At 37.2% G+C, this 19,298-nt stretch overlaps 1 protein-coding gene across 2 annotated transcripts in view; it reads right to left on the bottom strand.

Annotated features, from left to right (window-relative positions):
* Window positions 1-1,829: 1,829 nt before the first annotated feature.
* The window catches only part of LOC117336821 (hepatocyte nuclear factor 6-like), a 36,030-nt gene continuing 18,561 nt past the window's right edge, over window positions 1,830-19,298 (bottom strand). Inside the window, exons 3-4 of one of the 2 annotated variants that reach the window (XM_033897476.1) lie at window positions 13,912-13,985; window positions 8,275-8,564 (exon numbers count right to left, since the gene is read on the bottom strand). In XM_033897476.1, coding sequence (XP_033753367.1) covers window positions 8,499-8,564; window positions 13,912-13,985 — 140 coding nt within the window. In that variant the 3' untranslated portion in view covers window positions 8,275-8,498. Of the gene's footprint in view, window positions 8,565-13,911; window positions 13,986-19,298 lie in introns of both variants that reach the window. The other variant, XM_033897475.1, reaches the window with a different exon arrangement.

Below are 19,298 nucleotides of genomic sequence, written 5' to 3' on the forward strand. Positions count from 1 at the left end.
CTCACTCCGAGAGTATGTGTACAATGTCAATTATCTCACTCCGAGAGTATGTGTACAATGTCAATTGTCTCACTCCGAGAGTATGTGTACAATGTCAATTGTCTCACTCCGAGAGTATGTGTACAATGTCAATTGTCTCATTCCGAGAGTATGTGTACAATGTCAATTGTCTCACTCCGAGAGTATGTGTACATTGTCAATTGTCTCACTCCGAGAGTATGTGTACAATATCAATTGTCTCACTCCGAGAGAATGTGTACAATGTCAATTGTCTCACTCCGAGAGTATGTGTACGATGTCAATTATCTCACTCCGAGAGAATGTGTACGATGTCAATTGTCTCACTCCGAGAGTATGTGTACGATGTCAATTGTCTCACTCCGAGAGTATGTGTACGATATCAATTGTCTCACTTCGAGAGTATGTGTACAATGTCAATTGTCTCACTTCGAGAGTATGTGTACAATGTCAATTGTCTCACTCCGAGAGTATGTGTACAACGTCAATTGTCTCACTTCGAGAGTATGTGTACAATGTCAATTGTCTCACTCCGAGAGTATGTGTACAATGTCAATTGTCTCACTCTGAGAGTATGTGTACATTGTCAATTGTCTCACTCCGAGAGTATGTGTACAATGTCAATTGTCTCACTCCGAGAGTATGTGTACAATGTCAATTGTCTCACTCCGAGAGAATGTGTACAATGTCAATTGTCTCACTCCGAGAGTATGTGTACAATGTCAATTGTCTCACTCCGAGAGTATGTGTACAATGTCAATTGTCTCACTCCGAGAGTATGTGTACATTGTCAATTGTCTTACTCCGAAAGTGTGTGTACAATGTGTATGATGTCAATTGTTTCACTCCAAGAATATATTTTCAGTTGTCTCATTCAGAGAGTACGTGTACAATGGTTTTTGAAAATTCCTGCACAATGTCAATAGGTCTTTAACACCAAGAAATATCTATGGCAATTGTCCCTGTATCTTTAGAATATCTGTACCAGGTTACCAGCCTCTGTATCTTTAGAATATCTGTACCAGGTTACCAGCCTCTGTATCTTTAGAATATCTGTACCATGTTACCAGCCTCTGTATCTTTAGAATATCTGTACCAGGTTACCAGCCTCTGTATCTTTAGAATATCTGTAACATGTTTCCAGCCTCTGTATCTTTAGAATATCTGTACCATGTTACCAGCCTCTGTATCTTTAGAATATCTGTACCAGGTTACCAGCCTCTGTATCTTTAGAATATCTGTACCAGGTTACCAGCCTCTGTATCTTTAGAATATCTGTACCAGGTTACCAGCCTCTGTATCTTTAGAATATCTGTACCAGGTTACCAGCCTCTGTATCTTTAGAATATCTGTACCAGGTTACCAGCCTCTGTATCTTTAGAATATCTGTACCAGGTTACCAGCCTCTGTATCTTTAGAATATCTGTACCAGGTTACCAGCCTCTGTATCTTTAGAATATCTGTACCAGGTTACCAGCCTCTGTATCTTTAGAATATCTGTACCAGGTTACCAGCCTCTGTATCTTTAGAATATCTGTACCATGTTACCAGCCTCTGTATCTTTAGAATATCTGTACCAGGTTACCAGCCTCTGTATCTTTAGAATATCTGTACCAGGTTACCAGCCTCTGTATCTTTAGAATATCTGTAACATGTTTCCAGCCTCTGTATCTTTACTGGTACATGTTTGGTTTGGTTTATTTTGTTTAACATCCTATTAACAGCCAGGGTCATTACATGACTCAGTAAAGTAACATACAGTCATGGTGAACACAAAGGTATGTGATGAAGAATTGAAAACAAAGACAAAATGAAATAGTTGTTTGCTTGGCGACTATTTATTGTTCTTATTGGTACAAGATTTTTCTAATTTGTTGCATAAGTGTGTGTGTTGATCAAAACCAATGTTTACAACTGGACAAGAGCCCGTTTTCACACACACAGCCATCTAGTATAAAATAACGACGGAAAATAAACCTGGAACCCTTCCATCCCTACTGCATCATAATAGACCCTTCTGGTACATGATTTGGGTCAGACAACAGTAGATGGTAGGGGTGCAAGGGTTGGTTAATATGCAAGCTGGACAGACAAGTTGTGTTCATAACCTATATATTACGTATATATAGTCCTATATATATATACATACTGCAAGTTTTGAACCTTTTTTATGTCCAAACAAATCCCCACATTTTCTAAAGGAACTGATCACAAAAAAAGTTCAGTTCTATCAATTTTTTTTCAATGTTTTTTTTCATAATAATTATTATTACAAATTGATGTCCTTTCCAAATAGTGTAAAACTCATTATTTAACGCAAGAAAAAAATTGGTGAAGAAGCCACTAAATGAAGATTAAAAATTGTCTAAAAATATACATTGCATAAACCTACCACTTAATAAAATCTACCTGAAAGGAACTATGGTGTCACTTTGTAATAACTCGCACAATATACTCCACTTAAAACTGCACCACAAACAAGACAACACACATTTAAATAGATCAATATTGCACAATATAAACTGGATGATAATCCATTATGGCCAAGAGAATGTCTCGCCCAAGGGCGAGGCCACGCTTCCCACCCAGCACTCCAGGAGGGACTAAATCTACAAATTTGACTAGTTTCTTTTGTTATCGTTTACGTACATAAATAAATAGTACCCCCTTTGCACATACTTTACAAAGCAACAAGAAACACACCTCAGTATAGTATGGCCTGTCTTATTTTACACATTAAAAACTGTACAAGGTAAAAACTTCTCTTCACCATTAAAAAAGTTTTTGTTTTGCCTATGGAAAAAAAAAGGTTCCCTGATGACATTCTACTTGCACCCTGTGACCCCTGTATGCCCATAATAGACTGTGGAATTAATTGATCTGGACCAGTCTATTGCAGAGGAGAAGGGGTCTTGGGTTACTACTAGTAGTAGTGTATAGGCCACACTCACATTTATAATCTAAAATTCTACATGTACATGACTAATGTAGCAAGGCTATATCTGACAGTCATACAGGGACCTCCGATAAACTGCGTGTCTAACAGGGAATATGAACCTCTGGTAAAGGGAAAGGGAATATTTGTTGTTGTACTGCATTGTGTGTGTTTCACACACATCACATACTTCTATCCCACAACAGATGTCATCATGCCTACTCCTGAGCATTCAAATATCATTTCTGGGTAACAGCTGGCAGAGGACCGTACAAAACCCATCCTCGAATAAGGAGCAAGTTCGTCTCCGAGATGATCATAAATCTCAACACGCTTTCCTGTATTAGAGAAGCCAGCAGAAAATAGCTCTTTACACAAATTAAATTTTGAAACTATTTCAATGTACACAATTTCAATGTACTAGGGCAAGATCTGCCTGTCACAATCTTAAACATATAAATTGACGGCTGTCTTTGTGGAGATTTAATTTCATGCTAGAATTCAGGGCCAATGCTGTAGTTCCTGCCACGTTTTTGCTATTCTCCAGTGTACAAGAGCAATGTACTGTGGTATACATACCACTATCCAACAATTTCGCAAGTATTGATTTTTCTCATCAAGCATCTCTGTGACCCAGAGGGTCGAGTTGTTCAAGCATGTATGTGATGTTGACACAACTGCAGTACAGACTTGGGGGCTAGTGAGAGTGTGGTTGCTATCCAGGCTCCCAGACCCTCTGTTCTCTACCGAATGCACAAGGCCTGGGAGCCAGGTTCTATCTGTTTGGTTTGGTTGTGTAGCTAGCAGAACCTAAACAACCCCATCACCATCATCGAGCGAAGAGTGGGTATTATTAATGTTTTAAGCTCAGCAGCTGGCACGCTTCCCATCTACAATACCCAAATAAAATTGTGCTGCCTTAAAACATTGTAGCGGCGGAGGAGCCCGTCCAGCTGTACTCCCTGTGTACTGGAGGATACAATCATAATTCGCCTATATAAACGATGATTACAAATGGGAGGACAAAGAATATAATAAATAAAAATTTCTGTACAGGAGGAGATTGGGGTGGCCATACTTGAAATTTCAACACTGTCATACAAAGTTGACCTGGACATTTTAACAGTGTTGACCAATACTCAAGTATATACAGTCAATCTATCAAAGGTACTGGAATGAACATCCATCAGCTGATTTACTGAATTCAAAACACAACACCTTAGTTTATTTCTTGACATTTTTTTCAAAAAGAGGAAGAAAAGTAAGAAAGGTATACCCAAATTAACTTTTAAATTGGAGGAAGAAAATCAGATCTCGTCTATATAAAGTTCACATATAAAACATCGCGAATAAAAAGCTTGATGAATGAGATTACTGTTGAGGATAATGGACTGAGATTTCTATTTCCTGTGTGAAGAGCTTTTGTTTAATTAAAACATTACGTAAAACCAATATATTTAATATTCTCACACAAAAAATAGGTGAATAGTTTGCTGTAAAACTCAGCTAGTGATATGAATACATTTGTAGCACTTTCTTCTGTACTGTACACAACGACAAACCAGTCATCGTCGGTATCATCTCCTAATTTCATCCAGATAAAAAAAAATAAAAATAGTAATAATAAAGATTTTCTGCATTTACAAATGACAGATGATGGAGACGAAAAATAGCAAGAAACAATTTTCTCAATCCAGCATTGTTGAATGACGAGGTATTTTCTCAACCCCTGACCTCTACAAGGTCAAAGGACACATAACCTCTGACCTCTAAAGGTCAAAGGACAGTTTCTCATACACATTATTTACATTATAAAACATGGGAATGATGCTAATGTCTATGTACATGATACATAAATATGATAATTATGATGACATCATGATTTATATAAAAGGCATTTATCATTTCATGATGATAGAATGTTGTGTAGTGACTTATTGCATGCCTTTGTTCTGTATATCAAAAGCATATAGTATGTAAATATATCATAGTGTCTATAAACACATACAAAAACACAAACAGTTATGGTTTTCTCAAAACACAACACAGAAATAAATTAATTATAAATACTGGAACAACAATAGTTGGGTCCCTAAGCAACATCTGGAATATTACAGAAACGCTCTCTTTCATGATACTTAACACAGCAAGAAAATTATTCACGGAATGTGTCTTAAATAAAGGAAATATTGGAATTTTTCTGAAGATATTTAACTGGAATGTTTTCATTGGATCTTATACAAACAGTTGATCTGATAAAACAACAAGGTCTCATTTTTAATTGTTCAAGGGTGCAAAAAAACAAATGTCAGCCTGAAAGTCAGTCTGTAAAGTGGGAAAAAGTAGTTTTCAACAAAATAAGTGATTTCAAAAGTAACAGATCTTTCATGGAGATTCAAATCACTGACCTCACAAACCCAAAATATGCGATACAAGGTTGACAAGCTAAAACTGGGGAACAGCAATGAAAGCCCGTCACTCGCTCAAATATAAACCAGCCATGACGTCTGGCACACCTGTCCCACACTTAAACAACTGTCACACAGCATTTGTACATTTCCACCAATATCACTAACACTACCAATGTTTTAGTGTCTACTACTATGACACTATCTACGTTTTAATGAATTGTGTATCAATTTCCAGTGGAACCTTTTCCATCTAGGTAGATTAACAAAAGAAATGCTTGAATTAAATTCTCTGCTATTAGAACACATTCTCTTACCCTGGAAACGGATATCTACAACTTAACTGGTGTGAGATTTTCTTACCTCACCCTAGGGTTGAGATATGCTACACATGCACTTTGCGCATTCTCATCAATTGTACCATGATGTGCCATGATGTCATGGTAACAATAAAATTACATGTTGACAATTCAATCACATTACATCATTGTCTTGCATTTATGTAATGTCAATATAAGATACATAAGATGGTAAGCAGGGTAAGAGAAAAATAATCATTCACCCCCTTGGGAGTGAGACTGGGGAATCTCAACTCTCAGGGTAAGATTCTTAAGCTGCCAAACACGAGGCAAGCCTCGTGTTTGGCAACTTAAGAATCTTCTTCCTCTGATAGAGATCCTCCTTTCTCACCCTTGGGGGTGGAAGATTCTTTTAGTCCTTAATATGAGCATATTTATTCCACATACCTCTACAACATTACTAGATTATAGATTAAAAAGGTTCACTAGAGTTTGTCTGATTGGGCAGCAATGACCTCTACTGTTCTGGTGTAGCTCACTTCTCACAAGTTTACTGGTGGATAACTTATTGACCTTTCAACTCATAAGCTGATTGGACACAGTTGACCTTTTCATCTCATGGCCTGATTGGAAAATGTCAACCTTTTAATTCATGTACTGATTGGATAAAGATGTCAGTCCAGGTACTGATTGGCATGAGAAAAGCTAAGCTTTCTGCTTTGTAACTGGTAAGGTTACACAGTGAGATGTTGACATTGAACTGATACTCCCCAAAAAATGGCCATTACAGTCATGGCCCGATACACAAATCAACTGGAGTGATAAACTTAACATTCACAACTTGCTGATGAACACAAGACTTTTTCGACATGACTGCAGTATCGGTGCATTAAATAAATTAATTAACAATTATTACAATAAAACAAAAATCAACAAAGAATTAACGTGTGTACTTAAATAGTTCAAGAAAAAACTAACAAAAATCAATAAATATTGCACAAATTTGATACAATGATTGCTCGGAATCAATGAACATCAATCAGTTATGAATTAATTAATTTGTTCCAAGTGTATGGTGTCAAGATATGGAAAGATCATGATCAGGACTGACTAGATCTTGGTCTTTGGGATGTTTTGAACACATACAGCATGCTGTATAGTTGTAGACTTTGATATGTCATGGATGTAAAAAAAAAAAAAAAAAAAAAATTATTCACAGGGATAAATAAAAGCACAAAGAAACACAACATCAACAACAAGGCATAAATTAAATAAATAAGCACCTGCCAATGAATTCCTAGAAAACACATAGTAAGGAAGAAACACATGAGACAGATAAAGTGGATTTCACTACAAGCTAAACACGGGGAGGGAAATGATGGCAAGTCATGGACGCAGTATTTTGAGGCGAACTGTTGTCTGATCTGACTAGAATTATGCTGGCCACTTTGTCGTTTGTCACCTTAGGGAGACAAGCAACAGTAGTAAAATATGATATCATTATGTCATGTTTATTCCATTCCACAACCTCTTAAATATTTATTATATAGAGAGAGCAGAAATTCTCAAAGAAATTAATAATAAACCCATACACTGAATTATTTTTCTCTAGATTTTGAACAATTTTTCAGATTTAGCTTTCATTTACATGTATTTAACTTTTCTTTAGCAAAAGGTCTATCAACATATTTCTAGATTGCAAATAATTGAAATGAACACACAAAGCCCTGATGCAATGAATTCTCAATTTCAATAGAAAACCTTGGGTGTTAAGATTCTAATGATAAATCAATACCAATTTGTGCCAGTCGATTAGGCACAGGATGTCAAAAATGCTTTAGCACTATGTAAAGGAACGGTGTTCCAAGATCAGAGAGAAATGCTCTGTCATACAATTACATTTGATGTACAACCATTAGATGTCTTGTCCAAACACATTTCTAACAATGTGAAGAGGAAATTCTGTCATTTTTTATAGAGGATAACTACCATTTGATATTGCCCTATACTTTGCCATCACATCGCCTTTCTTTAAAACTTCATTCAAGTTTTATATCATTGACCCTCAAAATAAAATCAAATGAACAACACAACATAAACAAAATTATGAGCCAAATAAATAACTCAAATGAACTACAAAAATCCTTTGACTTTAAGTCTAACAAAAGAAAAAACAAAATTAAAAATTCAAAAAATTTAAATATTTGTACTGTAAATAAAAAGTTTTTCCACATTAAGTTAAAAAATACAACATTGTAAATGGAATGATTGATCAGGGATTTCTTAAAAACAAGGACAGAAAATAAACGTGCTCCAGTCTCTAGTCATGTGATTTTTGAAGAGATAGGACACTACAGTTGTACTACAACAGCCTTGGTGTGCGGGGGTGGAACCTCCATCACACCTCTCCACAAGCATACAACTTTCACTAACATGCATCTGTACACACACGCATTTCCTTTTAACAGAATGATTCATCAATATATAATATTTATATATATGAAATGTTTTCGGTACGATGTACGCCGCACCGATGTCTTGTCTATGGACAGATGAACAAAATATGGATGCACAACGAAGATGACCGACCACAATCACTGAGAAACCTGTTGGACATCGTCACGACAACTCAGCTCTTGGGCACACTGTCTCGATTGTTGTTGCCATTGTCGTCTCTCCATTTATCAATTGACCGCCGGCGAGCGTTCATGAAGAAATTGGCGACAGTGGAAACTTCAAGTCCGAGTTGTTGTGCAATAGTAGCTTGCATTTCCTTTGACGGTCTCTTGGTTTCCTTAAATATTGCGTGCAACGTTCTCCTCTGAATATCTGTGAACACTAGCCTGGGTTTTTTGGGGTGCCTCTGGTCTTGGGCTTGCTGTTCCTGCTCCTTCCTTTTACAGGCTGAAATGTACAAATGATCATTGTCATATATCCAATGTACAAATAAAATAAAGCTTTCTGGCTCTCCAGTAAATAGGACAAATTTGTCATTTATCAAGATTTACCTGTACTATGTCAGCAGAAATTAAAATTTTACCTGTGAGGTTGTAATAATAAAATTTTGTTGTACAATATTTTATTCAACATTCATCAAGTATACATACATTTCTAATAATTTGGGATCGGAAAACTAACTTAGAGCCTATATCAATTCCCCTTATAATGAGATTTCCTTGTGAGGTGTACTGTACATTTTCAAGATATTCCAACAAATGATGCACAGAGTCTATAATTTTTACTTAAGAAAAACAACCACCACATCAGCAGAACAATAGATTTAAGATTTTCTCATAATTACATATACCATTGCAGAAATCACTTGTATCTTTGTGTATGAATCAAAGTAATAAATGTTTTTTGTCTTTTACTTTCTTTAAGCTTAACTATTATTACCATATCACGATTATGAAATTCAATAATCTTTTGATTTACTCATTTAGTTGTGAACATAAAAACATCAATAACACAGAACTGACTAAACATCAATACAGACAACACATGCAAAACAACGAGCACATTGGGTTTTGGTTTAACAGAAAACGAACATCATTCATCTGAAGATATGACTTACAACACAGGATACATATTTGCCCCGACATGACAATGATAAAGAGCTGGGGGTTTTTTCCCGTAAAGAGTCTTTACATTATGGTCTAGACATAACAGACCGGAGAAGCAGGGACAACATATATCTCTACCAGACTCTGACTTGACATGCAAAGACACACACTCGATCCATAATTTGTTACAACAAGATTCCCTGATCCACATTCCTAAATATGTATACAGCACATAACATTTAATTTTTTTTTAGATTTTGAAGACGACATCCAATTCTACAGACAAGAGCACAATAAGGATATTTTGTTGACTGCGAGACTACTTGTACAGTTAAATTGGCACAGCACAACGGTCCAGGCAGTTCATACCCTGACCTTTAGCGTCCGTGCCAAAACATCCCCTAATAAACACAACTGGCCAGTATCGCCAAGCCTTATCCCAGGCAAACTGATCGGACCAAATAAAATCATACACCAACCATCCGACCAAACTTGATTATATGGTGGGTGTAAGACAGATGAACAGCTAGGCTAGGACTGGGGGTAGAGTTGACGGATCATTTCCTACGAATGCAATAAATAGACAACTTGACAAAATTACCAGGTGTCCAGATAGGGGAGGCACCTCCATTGTATAAGCTAAATAAGACACTAGGTTCCATGATAGTCATAAAAAAAGTCCCCTCTCCAATAAATACTTCTGTACACACTCGGTTAACTGCTGCCGAGAGAACGGGACACGTACAGCCGCCAGGAAGCACTAGGTCTTCATTAAAGTCGTATATGGTGTGCCACATACATTACGCACTAAAACCTACATCACATGTATAGTAACTTTCATTTTACCGTGTCAAAAACCACTGGGGATTTTTGTTCTGCATAGTTCAAAACTAAAGATACCATGATAGACAGAATTTCACACACACAAAAAGCAAGTGAAAACAGTGTTCAGAGCAATACATATAGCCAAGATTCACACATTTATGTTCATCGTGGAGCTTGCAAATTGTATTGGTGAAAAAGACTATGAGCATTCACGATCTTGCAAAGTTTTGATATGTTAATTTACAACAATAGGTTGATTATACCTTGTGGAGTTAACCTATCACGGTGGTAATCAAAGGTAGACAGCGTTCACTGTACCTTGTGGAGTTAACCTATCGCGGTGGTAATCAAAGTTAGACAGTGTTCACTGTACCTTGTGGAGTTAACCTATCGCGGTGGTAATCAAAGGTAGACAGCGTTCACTGTACCTTGTGGAGTTAACCTATCGCAGTGGTAATCAAAGTTAGACAGTGTTCACTGTACCTTGTGGAGTTAACCTATCGCGGTGGTATTCAAAGGTAGACAGCGTTCACTGTACCTTGTGGAGTTAACCTATCGCAGTGGTAATCAAAGGTAGACAGTGTTCACTGTACCTTGTGGAGTTAACCTATCGGGGTGGTAATCAAAGTTAGACAGTGTTCACTGTACCTTGTGGAGTTAACCTATCGCGGTGGTAATCAAAGGTAGACCGCGTTCACTGTACCTTGTGGAGTATACCACGTTCACTGTACCTTGTGGAGTTAACCTATCGCGGTGGTAATCAAAGGTAGACCGCGTTAACTGTACCTTGTGGAGTTAACCTATCACAGTGGTAATCAAAGGTAGACAGCGTTCACTGTACCTTGTGGAGTTAACCTATCGCAGTGGTAATCAAAGGTAGACCGGGTTCACTGTACCTTGTGGAGTTAACCTATCACGGTGGTAAACAATGATCAGCTGGTTTCCCTGTACCTACATCCTTTACTGGGTAACTGTGACGTTCCCTGTACCTACATCCATTACTGGGTAACTGTGACAAGTATTTCCCTTGATGTTAGTTTATGTGTGTGGCTAATGAAGCTACATGTACTTGTGGGGAACAAATACTGCAGCAATGTGCTGTACAGACTACAGAATCAACTGGACTCCCAAACACAATCAATACAAATAGATATTTCAAACATTCAGTCCCACTTTTTGGCCAACACACATTTTTCTGTGTTCAAATTTCGCCTATCACATCTAATGATAAATTTATCACCATACATCACTGTTTAAATGTCAACAAAGCTCTGAAAAACAGCTACCCCAATTTGGACAATTATTTTTGGTTATTTATAGGGGAACAAAGAGTATGTCTGTTGGAGGGGGGAGGATACTTTGTACCGTGTTCATTATGTGTATAATTACCAGATTAGGGAGGCCAGATATACACTACTACACCTATTAAATATTAACTCCCTTCATAGCCATGAATAATTTAACCCAGTGATGCTTCACAACAAAGAGTTCATGTCGCACCAAGTTGCACTGCATGCCTCACCTACGGATCCTAAACACACACATATATACATACTAGAGTATTACTATTATTATCACCTACAGAACCCTATATATGCCTACCTGTAAGCCTGAATATATGTACCAGTATTTTACTATTATTATCACCTACAAACCCTAGATATATATGTATGTATGTACCAGTATTTTACTATTATAATCACCTACAGAACTCTAGATATATATATATGTATGTATGTATCAGTATTTTACTATTATAATCACCTACAGAACTCTATATATATATGTATGTAAGCACCAGTATTTTACTATTTTTCACCTACAGAACCCTATAAGTACCAGTATTTTACTATTTTTCACCTACAGAACCCTTTAAGTACCAGTATTTTACTATTTTTCACCTACAGAACCCTATAAGTACCAGTATTTTACTATTATTATCACCTACAGAACCCTATAAGTACCAGTATTTTACTATTTTTCACCTACAGAACCCTATAAGTTCCAGTATTTTACAATTTTTCACCTACAGAACCCTATATGCCTCACCTTAGGCCTGCGACCTGATTACATATTGATATGTGTTCTACTGTTCTCATCACCTACTTTAATACAAATGTAACAACAACCTTACTTTATATGCTTTACCTGTAAATACACATATATATACACACATGTTACACACTATTCCTCAGATACAGAAACTGAAACAGGTATATGTTACACAGCAACTTTATACACTTGATCTACAGAGAGAATTTTCAAACATGCATAATACAACAATTCACACGCATCAGTGCACATAAACCCACACAACACAACTTTACAAACACAAATCTACATCTCTGCAACAACTTTTGCTGTTACCACAAACCAAAATCTCTGTTGATCTGACACATGAACTAAAATTCCTGGAGTTCCGACTCAAAACAATATCTCTGGAGCTCTAACAGGTAAACCCAAATCTCTGGAGCTCTAACAGGTAAACCAAAATCTCTGGAGCTCAAACAGGTAAACCAAAATCTCTGGAGCTCTAACAGGTAAACCAAAATCTCTGGAGCTAATCAATTTACCCACATCTCTGAAGTCCAAACACATAACCCAACATCTAAATGAATTGGTAAAATTACTCCAATATTGTTTATTACAGATATGTACCTGAGCATGTCTCTATTTGTAAATAAATACAGAGTATTACATAAAAATATATTCTCTTCACATCACATCAAACATCTACAAGCTTATACACACAGAAACAATAACTAAACAGAAACAAAACTATACTCGGAGACATCAATTTATTCCAATTTATCATTTCTCTCAATTTCTAAGGAATGGAGATGCTGAAGAGAAATTACGTTACCATAGATAAGTCTGTTATTGGCTCAAGTTTTAGTTTCTTATAAGCCTTCTAACCTCCTTTGAAAGGAGCTTTATGTGTTCTTTAAAGGACGGCCCCAGTGAGGGACGATTATCTTATCATAGCATGGATTTAGATGTTCCTAATATTCTCTACATGGAGATTTTGTGATGGTGCTAAATTTTTGTTGAAGATACACAAAGATAAAATTTGCCAGTCCTTCACATTTAACCAAACATAAAGACAAGCAGACATGATTTGGAGCAGATCAACATCTTTGTAGTTGATCAGGGCACCATCATGTCGGTTGACAAGATTTGGTTTTATAACAGTAAAAATCAACACTGGTATCATCAGTCATACTTGTCTACACCTATCTGCTACACTTACACAATATGTGTGGTGACAAATCAACAAATGATGTAGTTGTGACACTGACATGATAGACGTCGCTTGTTAACGAGGCAATTAACAACTCTATGATTTTTTTTTTCCACAATAAACATTAATTGTTGAAGTGTATTGCACTAGAATTCAATTTGCAATCCATGCATAAGGAATGGGCTTGGGAAACTGCAGCAGCATGTATTACAAAACAGTCACTGCACAACTTCATCACCAGCAACGTCAACAAGATTTTTTTTTTACGAGTTTATTTTTATTTAATTATGGCCATGCTGTACAAGTTAACAACCACCGAAGACTTTTTCACTATTTTTTTTTATTTCCAAGGGAATAAAATAAATAAGGTTTACAATGAAAGAAAGAGACAGCAAGGCAGAGAATTAATTCAGAGACGAGAGGGCAAAGAGCACGAAACCTGTTCTGTACACGAACCACTACATATTTATGCAGAAAAACACATTGTGCGACAATTCATTAAACCTGGTGATTATTGTTTCTGAGGATGGCGGCTCTGTATAGAGGGCGATGAGCCGTGGAGCAGTGGTCAGTCAGGCGGAAATGTTTACAGGATTTAATTATACTGATTCATGAATCATACCTGGGCTGACGGCCATGGCTGACTCGGGGACTGGCTCATGAGCTCCTGTGGCTGACTGGTTCTAACGAGAGGCTCTATAATGAGACAGTAATGACAAGGATGAAGGACGACTCAAGCTGTCTCACCTAACTGTAGCTTAGACCCAGCACGCGCCCCTCCCTCCCTCAAGGCCTTCTGTAACAGACACCCTATTTTACTCTAGGTTCCAGCTATCTCCCAGTGTACAGTATGTCTTGTAATAGACTCAATTTTACTAGTTTCCAACGATCTCTCAGAATACAATAATCGTTGTTATAGCTCCCCCCCCCCTTTTAATCTAGTTTCTGATATTTTCTCGCAGGGTTCAAAACATTTGCTGTATAACATACACTTATTTTACTCCAGTTTCCGACTATCTCCTAGTGTACAATATTCATTGTGATAGAGACTTATTTATTCTAGTTTCCAGCTAATATTAGAAATCTATATAGTAATTTCCTTAAATCTGGCCCTTAGTATGCATACCCTGAATCATATGAAAGTTAAAATACCTACGTCTTCCCCTTCCTTCATAACCCTCAATCATCAAATCATCTACTGAAGACTTATATTCCCCTTAAAACCTTGCTGGGAGCACAATTATGCATTCTCGTATCACCTTCCTAGAAGACCTACATGGGTACTATATACATGCTCCCCAATATATCCCCAGTATGCGTGTGGCCCTAACCTACCGACCATTAATAGCCATACAAGTGTAGAGCACAGCCACAGGAGCAAATCAGATTTCATCATCTATGTTACAAAAATAACCTTTCATAAACACACCACACAATGTAATCACAACTTCATTTTGTGTTATCGTAAATCTTTTTTCTGCTTCATTGCCAATTTATTAAAGTATTAAAATAGCATGTATGATGAAGCTTTCGATAACATAAAACACATTAACAATTACAGTTTACGAGGCTCCTGGATAGCCTTAACATTTTTTTTAGTGTAGCTTTTCCATAAATGGCAAAACACCAGTTGTACCTGTACTGTAGTTAAGTGTGTAGTACTGGCAGTACCTACCTTTCAGGAAGGGAGAGCTAGTATTTGGGGAGGTAAACGGGTAATACATGTACCTACCTGTCATAACAGGCCAATTATATCTTGTCTGTGGGTGAATTACCAACCTGACAAAGGGATTTGGGACATATCTTAACCTGTATTCTTGTTTTATCACGATATTTGTTTAAATTGCTAAATGATGCCTGTGATTGGGTACACTTAAAATATTATAATAAATTACAATGTGATTATAATTCTATTTTTCCTAATCAAAGAATCTAAATTTTAATATATTTAAATTTCTTATTATGAAATATTAACAGTTGAAAAGGTGTTGCAAGCCCCTCTTCAATTCTGACAATCATCTTTACTGATATATCCTGCACGGTTTTTATCGAGTTCATAACAGCCAGGCCAGGGAAGGATGATGATGACCGTGATAGCCAGCCTCAGTACTCGTCTGCCTGAACCCCTGACTCATACGTCCAGCCATCTAACGGCTTATCCTTTACCTGGGCTTTTACCTGGACGCCATACAAACACAGGCTTTGTAGGTGTTCGTTTTCTAATCCGACCACTGCTATATAATATGATAATAGAAGTGTGTGCTGCAAGCCTGCCTGTCCATTTGCCGTCCTGTGTACCATTTCTTGGGAGGATGAAGTGCTTTATAATTGTAGTATTCAGTGTTCCAACAGCTTGCTTGTCGAGATTTGTAACTTACCAAAAGCCAAATGATTGATAATTGTTGTCATGGCAACTAATCAGCTTAAACTCAAATAATTTCGGAAGTAAGTTTAAAGGAAGCAGTGCTATGCCAATGTTGAAGAGGCAATGCTGCAAAGAAATTAAAGCCATCAAGTACGCAGGGAGAGAGGCTGAGAGATCGCAATGCTGGGAGAAAGGAACACAAGCTAACAGCTACTGATTTTATAATGTTAGTTCATATACCAGCTTAAAGCTTTCAGAAATATTTCCATGATCATCTTAAAACTAGGAAGGATCAAAAGACTCCTGGGGCTCTATTGGTTACTATGACTACTTACACTACATAAACCGAATCTGTATGTAAATTTCCATTGATTTTGTTTTGTTTATTTTTCTAATCAATATAAATTGTTAGGAAGATTGAATTGTGTTGATTCATTAAGTAAAACTTTTTATACGACTGTTGGACCACCTCACAAAAAGCATTTAATTCCCACAATACACAGTCAACATCGTTAGAGCTCACTGACGGAGACGGCCCAGAATTTCGAGGTCTAGGACTGAGAACCTGTCAGCTGAGTACGGACACTCGTGTGGAAAATTCAACAATAAAATATTGATACGGTTTAAATATGTATTTGTCTTAGACAGGAACGACTCATAGATTTATGGATTTAGAGTCGTGTACTTATACAGATCGTGTGAACGAGGCATTGGGGGATCAATAAGCAGTTTAATTCTGATCACAGAGGAGGGTGTAAAGCTTTGTTTACAAACTGTCAACAGTCCGGCCCATCCATGACAGGTTCTTTACAAATCTACCATTTATACAAGTGTACATTTTTCAGTGAGGAGGACTTTCTCGTGAATAGCTGCAGATGCTGAGATTCCAGCATAGTGACGTCACCCTCGTGGCCGTTAACAACTAGTACCACCACGAGGCCAGCTACAGGACGGCTTGCTCAGCCAAGAGAAAGGCCACACACCCAGGCCATGGGGGATAACTTAATCAGCCATGGTCATTACAGGGGCAACATGCCTATAGATAGGCCAGGAGAAAGGACGCCTGGTGGTGTTATACATTTTCCTATTTCTTTATCGCATACATACAAAGGAAGTTGAGCCTGAATATATAAAGAGCAGTATTTCTATTCTGAGACTTTTGTGACAGTGTGTGTGTGATACAGTACCACCATCTTCTCACATACACTGGAGGTTGTCTAACTGTATCTACGCGACAGTATTTGTATGATTGTAACATGTGCCTGTCTATTTCTCACTTCGACATATATTTCACTTCAATTTATCTACCCTACGTTCAATAAAATTTATATCATTGTGTGGCAAGTGAGAAATTCCCATAGGTATTCTCCTTGACAGGCAGTATGTGTTTAGATAAGAATAAAACCTATTTCCAGCCCGTCACAATAAGCTGTTTGTCAAGTGACACAATGTCAGGGGGTCGTCGTCTAAACATCCCTCTCCCCATTCCTTTTGGGTATTGCGTACCCAAGTGTACTACACAACCGTTACAAAGAACTAAACAGCGGGGTAAATCTATCCTGGGCAGAACTGCATTGTGCTCGCTGCTTTAGTGTCAAGTAGGAGTCCCCCATCCACACGAACCACATGTGTAGTCGTGCTGCGCACCTGCTTAACATTCCTTTCAGTCGGCACAAGTACTGCTGCACAACTCTACTCAAGCAACCACGAGTACCCAGCTCTGAACGACCCAATAGTTCTCAGCTTAAGATATAACGGGGCCTACACTTACAAAATAGAGGTGCTAACAAACGACCGTCAGTTAATGAACGGTGTTTTATTGTCACTCGGTCAATGTCTAAAATGGTCACGGAGAGGTTACCTTTCTGACAAACTTCTGTTGATGTACAGGTATTGAGGGTGCTTTTCATTTCATAAAGTGACATGCGGAATTAAAACAACACAGCTTTTTCAAGGATTGTTAACCCAGAGGGCAGAGAAAAAGATTGTCAATTTTATAGCTTAGTTGTAATTTTAAATGCCTTGAGGTGATTGAAGTAAATATGACTACTTGTGTTGTTGGTCGTTGATAATTTTCTTTTTAAAAAGTACAAAAAAAAGAAAGAAACGAAAGAAAAAGAATATGACTAGTTGTATCCAGATGCCCATCACTTTTACTACCTGTGAGTTTTTACTTGCTTGTGGTATCTTACAGTGAACACAAAGAAAGTTACTGGAGTTCAGGGTATTAAAACGGAACGTTGAAAAGACAGTGTCACCTGCATAGACATATGGTAGTAATTGTGGAATACGTGGCCTGTATAAAGATGGAATTAAATCACAATAACACCTTTATCACGGGGTTAGAGGGATTCCACTATTGTTATGCATGGGTAACACCTTTACCTAGAGGTGGGGTCTGGACGATTGTTGCTGCTACACACAAGTAACATCTTCATTAGGGGAGGGGAATTCAAACTATTGTCACCACTATGCATGACAAATTATCATCCAACACAGTGAAAAGGAAAAACCTGTGATTAATGTGTTTTAGTGCAGGCCCTGTCCACCAGTTTTTGCCTTATACAACAATAAAGTAATCTCTATTTAGTGAAGCAAACTAGTTAAATGGATTGGTGGTGATGATAGACTTTGTTGAGGAGTTGGAAGAATGACTTGTGCCACTGAGCTGTTTATTGTGCAACAGATGACTAACAGTGAGTTAGCAGATAAATGTAACAGCGTGTTCTTACAGTCATTAACAGTATATATGACTAAGTAGACTTTAATATGAAAGGCTCGTTGTAAACATGACTGTAGCGATACATGCTTGATGCCGCTGCCCTCTGGCCGAGATGTAAGCTAGGTACCGATTGGACCACAGGGTTCAACGGGACAGAGTCAAAAGTAGCCACAGGAAGCAGTTTACATTATATCCAAAGCTTTAATGAATTATTCATACTCGGACCACCATTAAGCCGAAAATGGCAGAAGAATCTGATGACTTTTATCGTCATCGTAAATCTAATGTGAAGGGTCACTGTGGCCTGTAGCTGTATATATAAATGTACATGCGTTATGATCCGACTGTGAACTGATTGGTATATCATTGATCTACAAATCCATTTAATGATCAGTTTATCACTAGACATTGGTGTCGGGAGTATTCAGTGTGTGTACGTTACGTAACAGGTGAAACATTTAATTGAAAATCTCTCATTAATATTTCAACCAAATTTGACTTGAAGCGATAAAACCATTTACTAATAATAGCACCGAGGTAATTATAATAATAGTGAAAGAAACAGGAACAATACCAGTAAACATTCTTTGTCATGTGTATAGATATCTATTGGGTCATTTTTACATCATGTATATAAATCGGTAGTTTCAATATTGTAATGCATGTAATTATTTTATGTATTTATTTACAATACTCCAAAGTTACTTATATATATGAAACACCCAGAATAGATGCAGAATCCACAGAGACACACAGAGGTACCTTTGGTGATGATAGACAGACAAACACAATGATACAGTACTGGACTTAACACAATGTACAGCAATACTCTGAACGAAGGACATTACAAATATTAACAGCTTCAGGACTGCACAAACAATACACTGAAACGGGCATTAGAAGACAATAGATTATGTACAAT

Source organism: Pecten maximus, chromosome 10 (assembly GCF_902652985.1).
Source record: "Pecten maximus chromosome 10, xPecMax1.1, whole genome shotgun sequence".
Classification (NCBI taxonomy): domain Eukaryota; kingdom Metazoa; phylum Mollusca; class Bivalvia; order Pectinida; family Pectinidae; genus Pecten; species Pecten maximus.